The 21,652-nt window shown below is 49.2% G+C and overlaps 2 protein-coding genes across 4 annotated transcripts in view; one reads left to right on the top strand and one right to left on the bottom strand.

The window, feature by feature from the left end:
• Window positions 1-9,730, top strand: part of CDH23 (cadherin related 23) — a 419,225-nt gene extending 409,495 nt beyond the window's left edge. Inside the window, exons 31-40 of one of the 3 annotated variants that reach the window (XM_053586251.1) lie at window positions 69-230; window positions 3,938-4,194; window positions 4,582-4,679; window positions 5,113-5,233; window positions 5,315-5,394; window positions 5,536-5,576; window positions 5,692-5,752; window positions 6,455-6,584; window positions 6,711-6,833; window positions 8,367-9,730. In XM_053586251.1, coding sequence (XP_053442226.1) covers window positions 69-230; window positions 3,938-4,194; window positions 4,582-4,679; window positions 5,113-5,233; window positions 5,315-5,394; window positions 5,536-5,576; window positions 5,692-5,752; window positions 6,455-6,584; window positions 6,711-6,833; window positions 8,367-8,693 — 1,400 coding nt within the window. In that variant the 3' untranslated portion in view covers window positions 8,694-9,730. Of the gene's footprint in view, window positions 1-68; window positions 231-3,937; window positions 4,195-4,581; window positions 4,680-5,112; window positions 5,234-5,314; window positions 5,395-5,535; window positions 5,577-5,688; window positions 5,753-6,454; window positions 6,834-8,366 lie in introns of all 3 variants that reach the window. The other 2 variants (XM_053586250.1, XM_053586252.1) reach the window with 2 other exon arrangements.
• Window positions 9,701-21,652, bottom strand: part of PSAP (prosaposin) — a 34,075-nt gene continuing 22,123 nt past the window's right edge. The window contains exons 7-14 of the mRNA XM_053586253.1: window positions 20,261-20,317; window positions 15,895-16,023; window positions 13,914-14,009; window positions 13,135-13,318; window positions 12,873-13,030; window positions 12,430-12,510; window positions 12,027-12,134; window positions 9,701-10,850 (exon numbers count right to left, since the gene is read on the bottom strand). Of these exons, the coding sequence (XP_053442228.1) occupies window positions 10,815-10,850; window positions 12,027-12,134; window positions 12,430-12,510; window positions 12,873-13,030; window positions 13,135-13,318; window positions 13,914-14,009; window positions 15,895-16,023; window positions 20,261-20,317 (849 nt within the window). The 3' untranslated portion in view covers window positions 9,701-10,814. The remainder of the gene's footprint in view (window positions 10,851-12,026; window positions 12,135-12,429; window positions 12,511-12,872; window positions 13,031-13,134; window positions 13,319-13,913; window positions 14,010-15,894; window positions 16,024-20,260; window positions 20,318-21,652) is intronic.

Below are 21,652 nucleotides of genomic sequence, written 5' to 3'. Positions count from 1 at the left end.
CTGGAGTCTGGGCAGGGGGTGTGAGGTGGCCCTCCCCTGCCACTTACACCACCTGCCTATTCCTACAGGGGTGGCTACTGATGCCAAGATGGGCTCGGAGTTGATACAGGTGCTGGCCCTGGATGCAGACATTGGCAACAACAGCCTCGTCTTCTACAGCATTCTGGCCATCCACTACTTCCGGGCCCTTGCCAACGACTCTGAGGATGTAGGCCAGGTCTTCACTATGGGTAGGAGTCTGGCGGCACACGGGTGGGCTCAAGCCAAGACCTCTCAGTTACTGCAGGGAATATAATCTGGAGGAGATGGGGCCTGTGTGAGCACCACAGAGTATGGGTGGCCCTCTAACCAATAATGTCATCTTCTATTCATTCGCCCATCCATCAGTCTGTTCTCTGGTTTATTCCATCTCTACATCTACCCACCTGCTCTTTCTTTCTCCCTTATTCTTGTCTCCTTATCCGTCTCCTTATCCACTCATCTATCCATCTGTCCATCCATCCATCCATCCATTTATCTACCCTTCCATCCACCTGCCCATCTGTCCATCCATCCATCCATTTATCTACCCTTCCATCCACCTGCCCATCTGTCCATCCATCCATCCATTTATCTACCCTTCCATCCACCTGCCCATCTGTCCATCCATCCATCCATTTATCTATCCTTCCATCCACCTGCCCATCTGTCCATCCATCCATCCATTTATCTACCCTTCCATCCACCTGCCCATCTGTCCATCGATCTGTTCATTCATGTTTCTTTCATCTATCCATCTGTTCATCCTTCCTTCCACCTGTCCATCTATCTGTCCTTCCATCCATCCTACCTTCCTTCCATCTACCCATCTTTTGCTCATCCAGTTTCCTGTCCATCCATCTTCTCATCCATTTGCCTTTTCCTTTCCATTATATCTTCCTGTTTTTCCATTTTTCCATTTGTGCACCTCCCCCTGCTGTGTGTCAGGCACTGTGCTGGGCAGTGAGGAGCAAGAGTTCAAAGAGCACACTTACACCTACAAATACGCAAGCTTGCCTGTGCACGTGCCTGTGTGGATGGCCGAGACGCTCTAGCTCAGGCCCTAGAAGGTGCCCTTGTGGGTGTCCCATTACCTCACTCCAAGCCCTAACCCCTGCCCCCCTTCTTTATCTACACACTCTTTGTCTGTATGCCAGTCTTGAATGCCAGGAAGATGCCCTGACTTGGCATTCAAGCCTCACTACATCTTCCTCCTAATCCCTCTCTCTGCTTGCTCCACTGCCGCCTACTATCCTTAAGAACCCTGTGCCCGATCTAGCTAAACTGTTTACCCTTCCCTCAGCCTGCTCTATTCCATCCTCCCCTGCCCTTTGACCCCCTTCAGATGTACCCCCCCCCCCATCCTCCAAGGTCTAGTTCACGTGCCACCTCCTCCAGTTACATAACCAGGTGCCATCCCCCTGAGTTCTCACCGCTCTTACTTTTTTTTTTTTTTTTTTTCATAATTTGAGAATGGGGTCTTGCTCTGTCACCCAGGCTGGAGCAGTGGCATGATCATAGCTCACTGCAACCTTGAACTCTTGGGCTCAAGTGATCCCCCTATCTCAGCCTCCTGAGTAGCTGGGATTACTGGATTACTACATGCAAGCACACACCACTGCACCCGGCTAATCTCTTAACTTTTTATAGAGATGAGGTCTTGCTGTGTTGCCCAAGCTGGAGTTGAATTCCTAGCCTCAAGTGATCCTCCCACTTCATCTTCCCAAATTGCAGGGATTACAGATATGAGCCACCATGCCTAGCCCCACTGCTATTATTTAAATAAACCAAAACAGAGATGTTAAATAGCTTGCTAGAGGTCACACAGCTAGAAAGTAGCAGATTTTGAACCCAGATCTACTATCTTTTAAGGGAAGACTATGCTGTACTACCTCTGTTCATGTTTATGGATTTTTTTTTTTTTTTGAGACAGAATCTCATTCTCTCACCCTGGGTAGAGTACCATACCATCCTAACTCACAGCAACCTCAACTCTGGGCTTGAGCAGGCCTGTTGCATCAGCTTCCTGAGTAGTTGAGACTACAGGCACCCGCCACAATGCCTAGCTAGTCTTCCTATTTTTATTTATTTTTTATTTTTATTTTTATTTTTTGAGACAGAGTCTCATTATGTCGCCCTTGGTAGAGTGCGGTGGCATCACAGCTCACAGCAACCTCCAACTCTTGGGCTTAAGTGATTCTCTTGCCTTAGCCTCCCAAGTAGCTGGGACTACAGGCACCCACCATAACACCTGGCTATTTTTTGTTGCAGTTGTCATTGTTTAGCTGGCCTGGGCCGCGTTTGAACCCGGGACCCTTGGTGTATATGGCTGGAGCCGTAAACACTATGCTATGGGTGCCAAGCCTATTTTTATTTTTATTTATTTATTTTTTTGAGACAGAGTCTCAAGCTGTCGACCTGGGTAGAGTGCTATGGTGTCACAGCTCACAGCAACCTCAAACTCTTGGGCTCAAGAGATTCTCTTGCCTCAGCCTCCCAAGTAGCTGGGACTACAGGCACCCGCCACAACACCCGGCTATTTTTTTGTTGCAGTTGTCATTGTTGTTTAGCTGGCCCAGGCTTTTTAGTAGAAAGAATCTTTCTCTTCCTCAGACTGGTCTCAAACTCCTGAGCTCAAGCAATCTACCCACCTCAGCCTCCCAGAGTGCTAGGATTACTGGTGTGAGCCACTGTGTCTGGCCTGTTTCTGAAATTCTTTTTTTTTTTTTTAATGCCAGGAAGAATTTCAGACAGGGAGAGAAAACAGACACTAAGGGGGCTCAGAAGTGGCCTGTGGCACCCCAACATGGGACAACAGTCACAAATTTGTCATCTTGGGCCAATGTATCCCACAGTTGTGTTTAGTTTAATATGCAGAGTGTTTAAATAAAAACTCAGGCAATCCTTTAAAATAAGAGGATTTCGGCTGCTGTTCTTGAGATCAAGATGGCCACAAGACTCTCCATCTTCCTCAAGAATGCCTTGGCCATGACTCTGCACCCGTAGTTCAGTGAATAGGGTGCCAGCCACATACACGGAGGCTGGCAGATTCAAGCCTGATCCGGCCTACTAAAACAAACAATGAAAAGTGCAACCGAAAATTAGCCAGATGTTGTGGCAGGCGTCTGTAGTCCCAGGTACTCAGGAGGCTGAGGTAAAAGAATCACTTAAGCCCAAGAGTTGGAGGCTGCTGTGAACTGTGACACCACAGCACTCTACCGAGGGTGATAAAGTGAGACTGTCTCAAAAATAATAATAATAATAATGCCTGGGCCAATGAGCTATAATTCTGCCCCCACTGAGCCCCTCCACCAAGTACTCTATCATGATCAACAAGGCCACGCCCTGCAACTACCCAATGCCCTCTGAAATGGTAGGAACGTGCCCAATATACCCAGTGACCCACAAGACCTGCAGGGCCAAGACTTGGAGTGGCTGAAGAAACTGTGAGCAGCTCCATCAACAGGGAGGAGGCTCCCCTTCCCCTTTGCCCCCAATAAAAATATAAAAACAAAAAAATAACAGGATTTCACATAAGAATGGGAATGCGGGTATATGAAGCTAGTGTATGATGCCCCATGATCATATCAATGTACACAGCTATGATTTAATAAAAAAAAAGAAAAGAATGGGAATGCGCAAAAAAGAAAGAATGAGAATGCTCGATTTCTCTAGAAAAAGTGCAAGGTCTGGCAGCACAGGCAACAATAACCAGTTGAGCTGAGGCCTGAGCTGCCACCCCTTCAGATGGGCACTATTCCCACTCGTCTGTCACCTCTGCTCCCTGATGTGCCCTGTGGGCATTTGTGCCATCTCCATGAGGTGTGCCTGCCTACCCCAGGGTTCTTGCCCCCTCCCAGGGGATTCAGGGGCACTGGGTAATCCCTGAGCTGTGCCCACCCTGGAGCTCTCCCTACAGGTAGTGTGGACGGCATCCTGCGTACCTTTGACCTCTTTATGGCCTATAGCCCTGGCTACTTTGTGGTGGATATTGTGGCCCGAGACCTGGCAGGCCACAATGATACGGCCATCATTGGCATCTACATTCTGAGAGATGACCAGCGTGTCAAGATTGTCATTAATGAGATCCCGGACCGTGTTCGTGGCTTTGAGGAAGAGTTTATCTACCTGCTCTCCAACATCACTGGTGCCATTGTCAACACTGATGATGTGCAGGTGCCCTGTGGGACCCACCCTGACAGTCGGGCTGTGGAGGGAGAAGCGGGGACTGGGCCACAAGGAGGGACGGGGCTTTGCAGAAACTTGCGGGGCATGAAAGAGAATATATGACCCCTTGGTCATTTCTTGGCAGTGTGGCTTTGAGAAAGTTCTCCCAGATCTCTAGGCCTCTGTTTCCTAATCTGTAAAATGGAGCTATTAAATAGTACCTGGCCCAATGTGGGTGAAATAATTTGTCACAGTGCTTGGTCCTCAGCGAGCCCTCAACAACAATAGGTCTATTAGCAGGATGGGCGGGAGGGCTCCTAAAAGAGGCCTGGGCATCCCACCATTTGTCCCTGCACACTATGGTGGCCACACCCCACAATGCCCCTTCCCACCTAGTTCCATGTGGACAAGAAGGGTCGGGTGAACTTCGCACAGACTGAACTGCTCATCCACGTGGTGAACCGTGATACCAACCGCATCCTGGATGTGGACCGGTGAGTGCGGGCCTGTGCTTGGACTGTGGGACTGTCTACCTCCCTGGCCTGGAGTTGTGGGGGGTGACCCACCAAAGGAGGCACAGACAACACCATGTGATCTGACACACTCACTCTATGGGGCTATCTCCCAGGGCTAGTGGCAAGAGCAGAGTTTGGGAGTGCAAACAGCTCTGTTCCTCGGAGCCTTACTCCCCCCATCTGTAAAGTGGGGGCATTCCCCCTATCGTGACACCATCAGGATCCGACAAGATGCCACAAGAAGGTGCGAGCCCTGTAAGACGTGAAGTAGTCCTGCCCAGGTGGGCTTTGATCTTGCGCAGCTTAGGGGTGATGAACTCTGGGCTGGAGGCAGCAGCAGAGCAGACTGTCCTAGGGAGTGGCTCTCAGGGAAGGCCACTGATGGGAGCTGAGGCCCCTGCCTCCCACCCAGGGTGATCCAGATGATTGACGAGAACAAGGAACAGCTGCGGAATCTTTTCCGCAACTACAACGTCCTGGACGTGCAGCCTGCCATCTCTGTCCGCCTGCCCGACGACATGTCTGCCCTGCAGGTACCCCAGTGGCCCCACCCCACAGCCCCTTACTTAGCCCTCCCTGTCACCTAGGCTCATGCCCAGCCCTGTTCTCCACAGATGGCAATTATTGTTCTGGCCATCCTCCTCTTCCTGGCTGCCATGCTCTTCGTCCTCATGAACTGGTATTACAGGACCGTGTGAGTGTCCCCCTGCCCCTGCCCTCAGCTGGGGGCTGACCACCTGCTCCTAGACAGCCATGAGGCAGGCAGGGCCACTGGCCCTGGGATGCAAGCTCAGCCCAGACTCCCTCACCAGCACTTCTCTCTGCTTCTCTCCAGACACAAGAGGAAGCTCAAAGCCATTGTGGCTGGTTCAACAGGTGGGTGAAGGCCATGGGGAGAGAAGAGGGGGCCATGGGGGCTCAGCTTAACTGGGCCCAGGCTCCTCTGCCAGCTGAGCCCCTTCTCTCCACACTCTGACTCTTCTCCCAGCAGGGAATCGTGGCTTCATCGACATCATGGACATGCCTAACACCAACAAGTACTCCTTTGACGGGTGAGTGGGGTCCCAGAGTCTGACCCAGCCTGGAAGGAGGACAAAAGCACTGAGGTGTCTCGCACCTATAATCCTAGCACTCGGGGAGGCCGAGGCAGGTGGCTAGCTTGAGCTCACAGGTTCGAGACCAACCTGAGCAAGAGCAAGACCTGTCTCTACTAAAAATAGAAAAACTGAGGCAAGAGGAGCCCAAGAGTTGGAGGTTGCTGTGAGCTATGACAACACAGCACTCTACCCAGGGCAAGAGCTTGAGACTGTCTCAAAAAAGTGTTCTCAGTGCTCTCAGTGTGTGAGCACTGACTGGCTCACACCTGGGGTGTGGGCGCCCCCTGGTGGGCTGACCACCCCTCTGTCTCTACCCTTCAAAACTGGGTTGCTGAACTGAGCTCCCCAACCCTGATCAGCCTCAAGTTCTAGGGGGTGTACATAGACTTTGGGTACTCAGAGCAAGATGAGGCCTCTGCACCAAAGGTGATTCCGCCTGACATGCCGTCTTGGTTCTAGTGGGATTGGGATCCTAGGATGGGAGCATTCACCAACAGATGCCCAGGGGTCTGCTTCCCATGGCCCTGCACCCCCAGTATTATGGAAGGCACTACAGGTGGCCAGGGAAATGGACAGGAGTGAGGGGTAAGGCTGGGAAGGCATCTGCTACTCACACCTTCCCTCCCTGCCCCACCCCACTCTGCTCCCCAACGGCAGAGCCAACCCCGTGTGGCTGGATCCCTTCTGTCGGAACCTGGAGCTGGCTGCCCAGGCTGAGCATGAGGACGACCTGCCGGAAAACCTGAGTGAGATTGCAGACCTGTGGAACAGCCCCACCCGGACCCACGTGAGCTCAGGCCAGGGCGGAAGCAGGGGGCGGGCACGTACAGGCCCTTGTGAGGGACAAGGATCCCCCAACCTGCTCATTTGTGTGGTATGTACCTCTGCTCCAGCTAATGCCTCCTCTCCCCAGGGAACTTTTGGGCGTGAGCCAGCTGCAGTCAAGCCTGATGATGACCGATACCTGCGGGCAGCCATCCAGGAGTATGACAACATTGCTAAGCTGGGCCAGATCATTCGGGAGGGGCCCATCAAGGTGAGCCCTCCTGCAGGTTCCTGTACCCAGACCTCTGGCTGCACTTGGACCCCACTCCAGAGGATACAGGGAGGAGGACACCCCCAGGCTCAGCTAGACCTTACCCTCTGCTGAGTGAGAACACCACAGCCAAAAGAGGCCTGGGCACTGGGGCTGCTAAGCCTACAGTGGCCTCAAGCATGAACCCATGTGGGTTCTGGCTGGCCACTGTCACCAGGCTGTTTCTGACCCTCTGCCCTAAGATCCCAGGCCTGTGCATCCCTGACTCCCACGGGGAGCAAGCAAGCGGTGGGACAGGCAGGAGAGGACCTCAGTGGGGTGTTAACCCTCTCCCTCTCCCAGGGCTCGCTGCTGAAGGTGGTCCTGGAGGATTACCTGCGGCTCAAAAAGCTCTTTGCACAACGGATGGTGCAAAAAGCCTCCTCCTGCCATTCCTCCACCTCCGAGGTAGCCGGCGAGTGGCCGGGAGCTGTGTGCTGTGTGCCGTGCCCCAGCCCTGGGGGTGTGCGTGCTCTGCACTCTCTCTCCCGCCCTTCTCAGCATCTCTGAGTTCAGCAGCCAGGCCAAAGACAGCAATGGGTGGGGATCCAGGAAGTCAGTGGCCTCTGCTTTCTGCAATCTGTGGGAACCTTCCACAGGATAGGGTGGGCTCTGAGGCAGTGCTTCTCAGATTCAAAGTCCTTTAAGGGGTGATGTCACTTTAACGAACTGGTTGTCACCGTCACATAGGCCTACATATGTGTACCTGTAGTGATTATGTCAATACTTTTAAAAAGTCAGACTTTGTCTAAAAACTGACTTCTAGCTAGGCCTGCATTCCCAACAGAAATAGGCTACAATGGAAATGCCCCACACAGGAGTGCCATTTGCGAGTCTCTACCACACTCTGTGTCACTTCCAACTCGTTCTGTAGACACCTTTCTGCCTGGACAGAGTTGATTCTGCGTGAGACCACCTTGGTAATAACCACAGATACCATAGCTGCGTTACCTGATTTTCATAGAGCATTAAAGGGAACGTAGAAAATTAAAAATTCCATGGCTCGGCACCTATAGCTCAAGGGGCTAAGGCACCAGCCACATAACACCAGAGCTAGCAGGTTCAAATCCAGCCTGGGCCTGCCAAACAACAATGACAATTACAACCAAGAAATAGCCAGGCATTGTGGCAGGCACCTGTAGTCCCAGCTACTTGGGAATGAGAAAAGAGAATCGCTTAAGCCCAGGAGTTGGAGGCTGCTGTGAGCTGTGATGCCACAGCACTCTACCCAGGGCGACAGCTCAAGGCTCTGTCTTGGAAAAAATAAAAGAAAATTAAAGATTCGAAGGAAGTCCGTGCACCTGAGAAAGCCATCCATGGTTTCTCTTTGTACCCAATTTGAGAAACACTATCAGAGCCTGACAAACCTGCTGAGGCAGGAGCCCAGGAGTCCTTGTGGGAGGGAGGGAAGGCACATAGCAGATGGTGGGGGCTAGCCGCCTGCTCACTCCTTGGGCGTGGCCCTGAGTTTATAGGTATCCTCACCTCTTGCAGCTGATCCAGACTGAGCTGGACGAGGAGCCGGGGGACCGCAGCCCAGGCCAGGGCAGCCTGCGCTTCTGCCACAAACCACCGGTGGAACTCAAGGGCCCGGATGGGATCCATGTGATGCATGGCAGCACAGGCACACTGCTGGCCACTGACCTCAACAGCCTGCCTGAGGATGACCAGAAGGCCCTGGGTCGCTCGCTGGAGACACTGACCGCTGCTGAGGCCACTGCCTTCGAGCGCAATGCCCGCACAGAGTCTGCCAAATCCACACCCCTGCACAAGCTTCGTGATGTGATCATGGAGAGCCCCCTTGAGATCACAGAGCTGTGACAAACAGGGAGACCTCCCTGGTGTGAGCAGCACCCATCCTGCCACCCTGGGCAGGGGCGAGAGTATGGGGGATGACCTTGGGTTGGCCCTGGTGAACACCCCTAGCCCATTTGGGCAGCTTGGACAGATTCCACTTTTGCCAGACACTCATTCAGCACTTGATCTCTACCTTCATAAAATCTGTTATTTTTTTAAGAAAACCAAACAAAAATGCTAGGCGTCTAAGGACAAGGTAGGAGGGTCACTGGAGGCACAGGAGTCGGAGCACCAATTTAGCTCAGGCTAAGCTGGAAGGAGCTGAGCAGGCCCTCTTCCCCTACCCACCCCATCCAAGTACTGCCCCTCAGAGCACACATGCCCCCTCCCCAGTGAGAGCCAGGCACCTAGGGGAAGGAGGGCAAGATCTGTTGACCCCTGCTGGCCCAACACCTTGACTTCAAGTCCTGCTGCATTTCTGCCCCATTCCTATCAGATGTGCAGATGGAGGCAGTGAGTGATACTCCCCCACCCCCCCCAAGAAGGTCAATGTCAATGAACAAGCATTCTCTCTCCATTTCACTGGCTTCCCAAACGTGCCCAACTTATAAAGAGAAATGACTGCTGTTCCCTTGGGTTTTGAATGTAGAGTATTTGTGTGTGTTACTTTTTTAAAATTAAGTTATTCCTTCAATATTTTCCCCTTGGATTTGTTTAACTGGTACTCACTCAAAGTTTCTGGAATGTCGTGTTTAAAAAGAAAAGCAAGACACAAGGAATCAGCAATACACTCTCGTCAACTACCTGTGTGGCTGGCCTGTGGGGTTAGGGGCTGGAGGGGGTGACAGGCAGGGCTCCCCTGAAGGCCCCACTGCTGGCCTGCTCTCTCAGGGAGGACTTTTTTCTTTACTGCTTTGCTTTCTTTCTCTGGCCAATGAGTCACAGGGCTGCCAGGCACTGAGGGGACCATGGGCTCAGAGCTAATCAAAGACCAAACTCTTCTGGCTGAATGTCACAGAAACAGGCACTGATCTGGTTAACAGACCTTTATTGTTAAGTCACAGAAACTTTAGTGCAAAACAAACAAAAATCATCAAGTCCATTTAATAGCAACTGCATGTCTTGCTGGCTTTGCTTGCTGTCTCCCAGCAACCAGAAGTAGAACCAAAGCTTCAGTGGCCAAACGTGCAGCAGCCCTGACCCCAGACAGTATCCACTCCCACACCCACAGACCCCTCACCTTGTCACCCTCTACCAGGAAGCCAGAGGCTTAGGAGCTTGTCATCCACATTTATTTGAAATGAAAGGCCCAAAGAGCATCTTTAAGATGGGAGGAGAGATGCAGAGCTAAGCAGGGCCTCAGCAGCTGGGTGGACATGAACAGGCACAATGCAGTCACCAATGTTCACACACTCACACACAAGCCAGGCTCGCTGGAGCCCCTACAGAGCTAGCAGGTTACATTCAGGCGGACGTCCCCCTTCCCACCCAAACTCACAGAACCAAAACCATCACCAGGAAAGACACAGGAAAAGTTGAGTCAAAGGTTGACCCAAGAACATCAAGTCTCTGTTCCACTAACGTCCCCTGAGCCACCAACAGCTGCTTTGAAAGTCTCTGTGCTATTACAATGAGAATTACATTATTCAAAAAGCCTGATTCTGAGCTTCTAACTCTTTCATATAAAACTGCCTTTGTTTTGCTGCTTTGTAAAGCAGCTGACAGGCCCAGGAGGGGGGAGAGAGTCTTTCTTTTAGAGTAGGAGGAAGCCTCAGAAGCCCAAGCCCACTAGTGCCCGAGTACCTGTCAGGGCTCAGAACAAGACTACTGTCAAGAAGCTGTGGCTCATGCCAGCTCCAGAGGCCCTTTTCCTCCCCCGGTGCCAAGCAAGGGCAGGCTAGAAAACCTCCAGTGCAAATTACATCATCATCGAGTAGAGAAAAAGGACACCAAAGCAGCAACATTGTCAGCAGGGGCTAGCGCCTCTCACACAGACAGCAATGCAACAAAGGCGGGTAGAAATGGAGGGGTGCTGCAGGGGCGGGTCCTAGTTTCATAACAAAGTCAGATAGATCTGTGTGTTCACTCTCCCAGACACACAAGTAGGAAAAGATGCTGCGGTTTCTGCAAGATGAAATACTCCTTCTAGTTCCACACATGACGTTTGCAATGCTCAACGGCCTGGCAGGAGAGAGGAAACTGGGTTTAGTCTTCAGATAAACTCCATTTCTGGGCCATTAGTGTATCACCCAAAAAACAGGACCCACTATCTGTCCTAAGTTTGCTGGATGGCACCAGACACAAGACCCAGAATAGTATTGCATTTAAAACCAGGAAGCCTATGGCCAAACTTCTGGGGACTCAAGGCAAGAGTCCAGACCAGCAGATAGATGCAAAGGCTGTTCGTGTCTCGCAGGTGAGCACCCACACAGGCATGGCTCAGGACCCTTCATCTACTTACACTGGTGTCCAGTGCCCTGCTGGTAGGCTGCACAGAGATCCCAAGGTGAAACCTCTTCACCCAACGGCCGGGATGCCAACAGCTTGGGCCTTGAGAAATGGACCCATGGGCACATTTACCCAGAACAGTGGCAAAACCAGTTCCACCACTGACTGTGCTATGGAGTGGGGGTAATGGTGCAGATGGACTTCAGTCGAGACTTGAGGAAGAAGTTGGCCAGGGTGTGGGGCTCTCTGTCCCTCCCTACAGTGCCCCCAAATGATACAATATCCCCTAACATGGTGACACAAGGAACCCCAGAGAGGAAGAAAAAGTTGTGCAAAGAAAAACAAGGGCCAGACCAAACAGTCCTACCCAGAAAAACAGCACAGTCATCCAACTGGTCACTGCCCAGGCAGTGTCATGGCACCTCAGGGCTACTGGGCAGCAGCTAACTCTCGGGCTATTCCAGAACAGTTCTGTTTGGCCTTGAGTAAAGACTCAGGCCAGGCTCTAGCCAGGGCAAGCGTGGCCCAGGGACAAGGACAAGGATCTGGCAGTAAGCCCCCACTGGTGCAATCCTAGAGTGACCTTGGTGCAAATCCCTCCCTCTTGGTGCAATCTCTAGAGTGACCTTGTGCAAATCTGACACTGTCGCAAGAGAACTAAAGACAAAAGCAAGAAAGCAGAAGCAAAAAAATACTAAAAAATACCAATCCCACCCTCCACTCCCCAAACACAATCACGCCCCGCCTTTGTAGGGAGGCCTAAGTAAGCCTAACCTGCCTCTCTGGGCCTCAGTTTTCATCTGCATAAAAACAGGGTAGAGAGCTGATTACAGAGGTTCCTGTTAAAAGCAGGATCCTCAGAGCTGCCCTACTGGCGAGGCTCCTGGAGCCACTCGCTGAGCTACTCACGTTGCACTGAGCCGCTGTCGCCGCATTCTGGCACCAATAGCCTGGGCCCCAGACACACTTTTCAGTTCCCAAAAGGGGCTTACTGGCTGAGGGGCAGGCTCCAATTTTCTATATGGTAAGAAAAAGACAAAAGAAAGGGAGAGTTAGAAATGCCCAACTTATCTCTTTCAACACTAAAACAAGAGCTTCCAGAAGCAGCTAGAATCTGAACTCTTTCAGAAGAATACCAGGGTTGCTGAGTAAAGCAACAGTGCTTCTAGGTCTGGCTCCCAGCCTCTTGGCCCTCCACACTCCACCCCAGAAACACTGCCCATGGCCAAAAGTCTCAGAGGAACCCTTCCAGGTCTACACAGCCCCACCCAGGTTACAGCTGTCCAAGGGGACTCCGCCCAGTGAAGCTTACCAAGCACACGAAGGAAGGGTCCATCACCTCTACCAGGATCTCTATCAGCACAGGCTCGTACTCAGTCACAAACTGGTCACACTGTAAAGGGAAGGGGGATACAGGTCCAGGCCTGGGTGCATCCAAACAGAGTGGGAGCACAAAAAGGCTGAGACAGGCACTGGATACACTCTTCTCTGAGAGACCCCACTGGGCCCTGCAGCCTCCCTTCCCAGACACCCACCCACATTTGGCCTAAGTTCAGGTTATTTCTCCTCAGTGACTCCATCTGACCCAACAAATCATATCTAACAAAACCTCACCTGACTCCGTGCCCAGAGGCAAAAAACAGCTAGTTTCCCTCCCTCAAGACTTCAATCGGAGGTGCTATCAGTGAGCTCCCCCCACCTCTGCAAGCTCCAAACAGGTTCTGACACTCTGGCCTAAAGCAGCCCAGGGTGTACCTGCTTCAGGTAAGGGTCAGGCAGGAAGCTGCAGCCTTTCTCGAGAGCAGCCAGGATCTCTTCCTTGGTGCTGTTTTTCTCCAGATTTTTATCCAAATAATTAACCAGCTTCTTGCACACTTCACAGAAGCCACCGTCCTTCACTTGAGTCACATGTGCTACACAGGAAGGCACAGGACTCAATGCTGGCAGAGTCCACACCCCCACCCCCCAACCCAAGAGGTACAGTGTCCTCCCCACCAGCACCATGCCCTGGGCTCACCAGTCAGTGCAGGAACCCCTGTGCTAGAGCAGAGGTGGAGCATGCTGCACACCAGCTCAGGGCTGGTGTCCTGGAGGATGGACAGGATGGAGCCGCCGTATGTGTCCACCACCTCCTGGCACTCTTCTGACCAGGACGTGGGCAACTTGGAGCATACCTTCTCCAACGCATGGATTATTTCTTCCTGAAACATGACGAGAGGACCATGTGAGAAGATGGGAGGCTCGGTGAGGGTGGGACAGATTCTGAAAATACAAACAAGAATCGGGGGTGCACCTGCGGCTCAGTGAGTAGGGCGCTGGCCCCATATACCGAGGGTGGCGGGTTCAAACCCAGCCCCGGCCAAACTGCAACACAAAAATAGTCTGGTGTTGTGGCAGACACCTGTAGACAGCCTATTGAGGCTGAGGCAAGAGAATCGCCTAAGCCCAAGAGCTGGAGGTTGATATGAGCTGTGATGCCATGGCACTCTACCAAAGGTGACAAAGTTAAGACTCTAACTTAAAAAAAAAAAAGACTAGGGAATGAGCCAACAGTAGGATACTACTCCCTCCCTCAAGGGGACCAGAGCCACAAAGCAGGGCAAGGTGGCCTCCTCACACCCTGCCTGGAGGGATCCCTGGTGGGAACTACATTCTACAGGATGGGATATGGCTGTATATGTTCCCAGGTTCGTGTCAAACACCAGCACAAGTCAAGCCCCCTGCTCCACTGGACGCTCCCACTGGGACTTTCTGGCTGAGGGTAAGAGAGCCTCCCTCTGCAAGGGGGCAGCATACCTCAGTCTTGTTGTTGTCAATGAGCTTGACCACCTCCTTTATCACGTATTCACACACCTCACAGTACACATTGACCTTCACCTGGACCAGGTCTTCCTGTTGAAAAGGGTAGAAGAGGGGCACTTTAATGCTGGGAGTCACACCCCTTGGTCTTGCTCCCCTAAAGGAGAAAGGATGCAGAGTCTGGGTGGGTTACCATCACCCCAGAGGGCCACTCAGTGCCTGCTCAAGGTGATGTATGGTTTCCTCCCAATATCCAAGTTCAATTCCCTATGTTTTTTTTTTTTTTTTTTTTTTTTTGGCCGGGGCTGGGTTTGAACCCACCACCTCCGGCATATGGGACCAGCGCCCTACTCCTTGAGCCACAGGCGCCACCCTTCCCTATGTTTTTTTATAGAACTCTTTCCCCAATCCTCCACCATCACCACCTTCCCTAACTGCCACCAAAAACAAACAAAATTCATACTTTAGGAGAGGGGTACCTAAACAACATTTTCAGTTATAATCATTTCATCGCACTATGTTCATTTTAGGGAGGTAGATGGAGGAGCAGGAACAGAATGAAGGATTCATTATCTGTCCACTACTTTTTTTCTTTTTAAACTTTATTTATTTATTTACTTTTTGTAGAGACAGTCTTACTCTCTTCCTCAGTAGAATGCCATGGCATCACAGCTCACAGCAACCTCCAGCTCTTGGCTTAGGTGATTCTCTTGCCTCAGCCTTCCGAGTAGTTGGGACTATAGGTGCCCACCACAACGCCCAGCTATTTTTGTTGCAATTTGGCCGGGGCAGGTTCGAACCCACCACCCTCAGTATATGGGGCCAGTGACCCACCCACTAAGCTACAGGCGCCGCACTTTTAATTTTTTCTTTTATGATTTTTTTATCTGAGTCAATTTTGATTCAATCTTCCCACTATTTAGAGTTTTAAGCATATTTTGAATCTGCTTGAGTTTCCCAAGACTCATTAGCACCTGAAACCACTTTTCTAGAACCTACCTTAATAAAGCAATACTATTAAAGAGAACTTTCTGTGACAGTAGAAATATTCTGTCTCTGCTGCCCAACACAGCAGACAGTGCCCACGTGTCTACTGAACACATGATATGTAGTTGGTATAACCAAGGAATTGAATTTTTAATTTTCTTTCATGTTCTTTAATTTAAGCAGCCAAATGTGGTTAGAGTGCAAGCTGTAATTCTTCATTTTCACTGGATGTTACTTTACAACAGCACGGGCTGGGGCCTAGGGGTGGGAAGAGAGGCAGGAGGCAGTGCCTCCTAGACTCCAGGACACTTCAGCCCTCCCTGTGGCCACACACTTTGCATATGCAAAGACAGCAGGTGGAGGTCAAGTGTCATGCGTGTGCCCTGTGTTAAGGCTGCCTGAGCCCTGAAAAACTAGAATGCAAGCCCATGAGTACAAGGACATCATTTGTTCATCACAGCCCCTAACACGCTGCCCAACCCATAATAAGTGCTGAACACAAATCTACTATGGAATGAATAGAGGGATCTTCACCAAGTGAGGGGTTCTAGGGAAATAAAATACATACATACAGGTAACAGGCCCAGTGAGGCTTCCACATGAGCTCTGGAAGAGTATTCTGGGAATACTGAGTTTGTACTATGACCACAGTGTGGGAAAGGACCCCAAAAGTACTTGTGTGACAGTCAGAGTGAAGCCAGGCACTGAAAAATCACTTCGATGGCATGCTGGGGAAAATGTAGGCTTGATCCTCTGAACACTAGGGTCTACAATGGAGGAAATAAAATATTTTCAAAAAAATTGGGAGTGGGAAAAGAAATTGGGAGTGGGGGTATACGTTAGTATAGGGAATGCCATAAAATAATGATCTCAAACTCAAAGATCTTCAGGAGCCAGGCAGGGACCCAAAATAAAAAAGAGTATCACTTGCAGGATGTACCTAACAGGGAATGCTATGGCACTGTGCAGCCTGGCTGGCACACATAGGTACCTTAACAGGCTCCACCAGTTCCAGCGCAGGGATGATGTTCTCGGCCACTTTGGCAGGAATCAGAGCCTGCATAGGCGTTTTCTTCACCTCATCACAGAATCCAACCAGCTTACAAATCTCCTGGGGTTGCTGAAGAGAACACAGAAGAAGCAGTCAGATAGAAGCCTGGTGCACCCACCACCCTCTCTGTCCCAGATTCTACACAGAGGCTGGGGTGCTAGGGAGTATCCTGCTCCCAGTGTCAAGGCTGACTTCCTCCCAGATGGGCAGATTCCAGATTCAATCTGGTAGGACTTGTGTCCAAAAGCAGAGCGCATGTGCTGGTTATATCTGGGGAGGAGACCATGCAAAGCTCTGAAGGCATAGCAGGCGGAGCCACTTCCTCTGCTACTACACCAGGGCCACTGTGAGGAGGGGAGACTCCAGCACCTTCAGCATCTGCAAGTACAGCTGGTCTGCTCTAGAACATTCTTCTCAGCTCCCTCTCAGTAGAAAATAAGCTATGTTCCTTCTAGAGAGGGAACTACTAGCCCATAAACAGAAAATCAAATGTTTTAGAAATAAAATCACACCAGATCTTTCAGTGGCAGGACCATTTAAATTGTATTCAGGGGAAATGCTGGCTTTTTTTTAAAACCACATTCTATGTTCACGAATGTACAGAGTACACAAGAAAGTCCAACCCCAAATGATGAATCATTTCAAGTCACAAGGTCTCCCGATTGATCCCCTTTCACCATTTAAACACCAAACCACAGAGAACTCGTTAGTGTGGACATCTAGACTACTATATGATGGCCAAGAGCAAGACAAGTATACAAACTCTGTATACTGTGTACAACAAATGTAACAAGCAACGACCTCTGGGCGTGATGGCATTTGTTTCCCACCACTAATCCCTAAAGCAGCGGGAACAGGAGTTTTTGTTAAAAACGAGACCTGTTAAGGACAGAGAGCTAGATCATGACTATGTTTTAATGTCAAAAAGGCTCTAAAATTAAATAAGGTTAAATACCTTGTCTATGGCATACTTTAAGGATGGGGGAAAAAAATCAGGATGAGGCTGAATATACAACAAGCTCTTTAGGAAAAAGATGCCAAGATTCAGGAGGTGTATGGCTGATTCCAGAATCAGCTTTGTTCTAACTTCTTGAGGAAGTCTAGATGAAAATTCAGTCATTTTTCAATCAAAGTCATCTCCCAGTGGACTTCAAAATACCTTCAAAAAAATCTATAACTCCAATCCTATAGGTATGATGTCGATGCTCACAGAAGGGGGCAACGCTCAGAACGGCCCTAAGTGGGCACTAGTGCACAGCAAGTATAGACTGGAGACTCGGTTCCTGTAGCACACCATCTGACGTGGCTCCGGATCCCAAAGGACCCTGTCACCCAGAGGGGCAGAAGCCACAATCAAGAGATTGTTTCTGGATCCAAAAGCCAGGGATCAGTCAGTCTGCCAACTGTTTGCAAAGAATTTGCTCATGCAGTGGAAGCGCTTCTGGGTTATAAAGAGACATGCAATGCCCACTTACATAGTGACAGACACGCAACGTCCTACTGGCCTGTGTGATTAGCTTACACTGAAGGAAGCTGTGGCACCTCTGGGGCCACCCACAGTCTCCCCATCATTACACTGGTGGCCTACCAATAGGCATGCTATGTGTTGATTCTGACCAGAGCACAAGGCTCTGTAAGCTTGGTTTTCTAGCCCACTGAAGAGGAAAGAAGACTCTCCAATACCTCAAGTGGTGATTTACAGGGGGGAGATGCAGAAGCTGTGCCCAGCCTATCAACAGAGTGAACCTGCCTTTTGCAACCATTCCTGGTATATGTCAGAGCTAATCACACCATACCAAAATATAGTATTAATAAGCGAAGTTAATTAGAAAAGCAGCAGACAACTACTACAAGCAAATTCCAACACATACCTGATCCTGCTGTTGAACAAAAAAACAGGAAATCGGAGATGAAAATAAGAGAAAGGAAAGGACACAACAGTTAAGAAAAATTAAAATAACAATAATCAAGCAGTTAACCAGGTGTAAGGGTGTCGCAGGAAGTTTAGAGCACCCGCTCTTGCAGTCAGGTATTAGCAACCTACCTTGTTCCGGGTATAAGGTGAACAGGGGAGACCTAAAAACTACTCTGGCCCTCCAGGGATGGACCACTTGAGGGCAACTCTTGTCCCCATATCCAACATACTAAATCATGCTCAAAACAATGTACAGCAACGTCCCCCCAAAATTCTCCTATATTTGTCTCCATCCTCAGGGGCCGAATCCCACCAGATCTGCAAGGCCCTCCCTGCAGGTTAGCGAGGAACAGCTCACAAGACATGAGGCTGCCCAAAGAAGGGGTATGTGTTGAGTAAAACACACCCTGAGGGGTGAAGGATCAGATATTGAGTCTTCACAGTCTCAGCCTCATAGCAATCTACCTCAGGTGGCCAAATGCCAGTCTGGAAGGCCAATTTGACAATTTATCAAAAGTCTTGAGCTTTGTTTGAGCAATCACAGCTTTACTTATCTATACTAAGGAGAAAGACAGGGATGTGGTTAAATACATATATATTTGGCTATAAGGATATTCATCAACTCAAAGGCAAACCTGAAAACAACGGCCAGCCTGCCACAGGATATTGGCTCCATAAATTATAATGATTATAATGCTACTTAAAACTCATTTGTACAGGAATATTTAATGATCAATATATTTTCAGGCTAAAAAAAAATGCATACTGCAAAGAAGTACCTAAAATATGACCCCAATGTTCTGTGTTATTTGAGACAAAGCTGTCCTCCATTGCCCCGGGGAGAGTGCCATGTCACTGTAGCTCACTACAACCTCAAACTCCTGGGCTCAAGAGATCCTCTTGCCTTGGTTTTTCTATTTTTAGTAAAGATGGGGTCTTCCTCTTGCTCAGGCTGGTCTCGAACTCTTGACCTCAAGCAATCCACTTACCCTTGGCCTCCCAGAATGCTAGGATTACAGGTGTTGAGCCACCAAGCCTGGCCAACCCCATTGTTTTTTGAAACCCCAAATGATTTGACATGAGAAATATTATCCATATTTTCAAAATATTTCCATACAATATTTTTTTTTTTGAGACAGAGTCTCACTATGTCGCCCTCAGTAGAGTGCCATGGGGTCACAACTCACAGCAACCTCAAATTCTCTTGCCTCAGTCTCCCAAGTAGCTGGGACAACAGGCACCCGACACAATGCCTGGCTATTTTTTTGTTGCAGTTGTCATTGTTGTTTAGCTGACCTGGGCTGGGTTCGAACCCACCAGCCTGGGTGTATGTGGCCAGCACCCTCCTCACTCAGCTATGGGCACCACCCATTGTAACTTTCATATGAAAAAAATTTGTAAGTTAACTGTAAGGAAGCACTTCACTAGGTCAATTACATGACAGGCTTATTTTTACCTATTTTAGTTGCCATTTCTTCGCAAGCTGCCTTTGTAAACTGTTTTTAGAACAAGGTAGGGTGTAAATAATCCAAAATAACATGTTGTGCCTGGATAGTTTGAGTGGTTAGAGCAGAATCAGAGGGTAGATCTTTGGCTGCAACTAGTTAACTACACACAAAACAGGCACCACTGTGTTCAAAAACACTTAATATTTATAAAACAGGTGGCAGGCCATAGTTTACTGACCCCTGGATCAGAGCCTGTGTATCAATCTCAAGGCATTCAGAAACTCAAAAAGACAGACAGGGAAGGTGGGATCCACCCCTCTCAGCCCTGCCTATTAAATCTAAGGACGCCCATGCCTGCTCCCAAATTAAGGGTGACTTCAAGCAACCCTGCTCTATACAGCAGCTGTCTGCATGGAGCTAGTTAGGGTCATTACCCGCAAGGGATGTCCTCACCTCTAATAAAGGAACGCCCCCTATCACCTGGATTCATCAAAAGCCAGTGCAGGAGTAAGGGGCTCCAGCAGCCAGCTTTAGCTGACACTGCTGCAGTGCACAGAACCAGCTCTGAGAAGCAACATTCCTCCCCTGAGGCTGCAGCACAGCATCTCTGCAGGCCTGGCCTGCTAAGAGAGCATACTATTTCTATAGATCCCAGGGTTAAAGCCAGATCTAGCAATCTGACATGCTCACATATGCAAGGACCAATCACCAGGAAGCCCGTGGGGCAGTCCTGGGGATCAAGAGGCTTCACCCTTTCCCCCTGGCTGGGAGGAAGTACTAAGATCACAAATGGAGAGTATGCTACCCAGAGAGGTTCACTTTAGCCCACTCCAGTACCATATAATTGAAAAGGAAAACTGAACCATACAGTTTTCAATATTCGTGGAAATGACAAAGTTTGCACGAAGAAAAATGCTAACAAGGGGTTTCCTCTGCCACCTACCATATGCATCATCATTTGGACAGCAATTTGAGAATACTGGTTGATATAATTCTTGCACTGGGGAGAGAGAAACAAATTGTTAAATTAATTACTGCAACAATGCATGGGGGGGACAGAACCACCGTTTCCAACAGTGTCAAAACTGTGACTATCAAGCAAATTTCCAGAGTAGAATTCTGCAGATGTCTGCTCTGTGTGTTTTAATAAGATAAAAATGACAATTTGATTAATTCTATAATTTGTAAGAACCATGTATAAAAGATATTTTGAAAATGTTTACTAATGCACCTTATGATTCTATCGTCCTATCTATTTTATGGCTCAAATTTGCCAAGGTCATATAGCAATTACTCAGTGGCAATTTGGGGAGAATATAGCTAAAAAATAATACTGCTTAGGAATTGGAGATTGCTGTTCAAATTATTTACACATTCTCAGACAGGATTATAAAGTTTAAATCCAGTAGAGTCGAGTTACACTGATTTTTGACTGTGTATTTTATAAATCTAGGTAATTCCAGTACACCCTCATAGAACAGCTAGTCATAATTGGTGTGTTTTCACAATGAGAAAAAATAAGGATAATTAAGAGAGGGCTTAATTGGGAAACCAATGAAAACAGCAATATGCAAAGACATAAAAATGAACTAAAAGATTCCCAGGCTTCCAAAATAAATGAATGTTAACCCGATGGGCATTCCTAGAGGGTCAGTCTTCAGGGAGAATCTCTCAGGGAGAATTTTTTTGAAACTCACAATAGCTAGTTCTGAAAAGGCTGCTCTGTATTCCAGAGTACAGAGCTATCACAACTGGCTTCCCAAATACTGAGCTAGCAGGTTTTTTCAAGTTGTCAGGTACTAAAATCAGCATTTTGGTTTTACACATCCACCTCACAAGTGTGGCTGGAAGCAAATGCTGGAAGCAAAACCATCCGAGGGGCCAAGAAAATGAGTTTTAGTTCACAGGACTAAGGGTGGCTTCCCGGTGCACTTCCCGGTGCACATCCCGCAAGCCAGTGTACATGCTTCCCACGTCCGCTGACTGCACTTGCTATGGGAGCACACTTGGACTTGTGAGCCTTACATGCTACAGCTGCCTTCAAAACAGGGTTATGAGGTTCTCCAGGGTTTCTAACACATATAGTGACTGGGAGAAAAAAGAAAAAACTTTCACAAAAGTGGCCTCCTTTCCACTCTTTTGTCCCAGAAGTTTTGATATATATCTAGATTCAATTAATTAAAGTGTATTTCAGTCCCCACTACCTATTCCAGTTGCCTTGGGGCGGGGGGGGGGGGGGGAAGAGTGTTGGTTGAACAACTTCTTCCTTGCAGCTATTAGCCTGGGACTTAAAACGGTACCACAGCAAGTAACAGGTTATGTTTTCTTGGTTCCC

This window comes from Nycticebus coucang, chromosome 3 (genome assembly GCF_027406575.1).
Source record: "Nycticebus coucang isolate mNycCou1 chromosome 3, mNycCou1.pri, whole genome shotgun sequence".
Classification (NCBI taxonomy): domain Eukaryota; kingdom Metazoa; phylum Chordata; class Mammalia; order Primates; family Lorisidae; genus Nycticebus; species Nycticebus coucang.
Note: the sequence above shows the minus strand (reverse complement) of the source record. Positions and strands in the feature narration are given on the sequence as shown.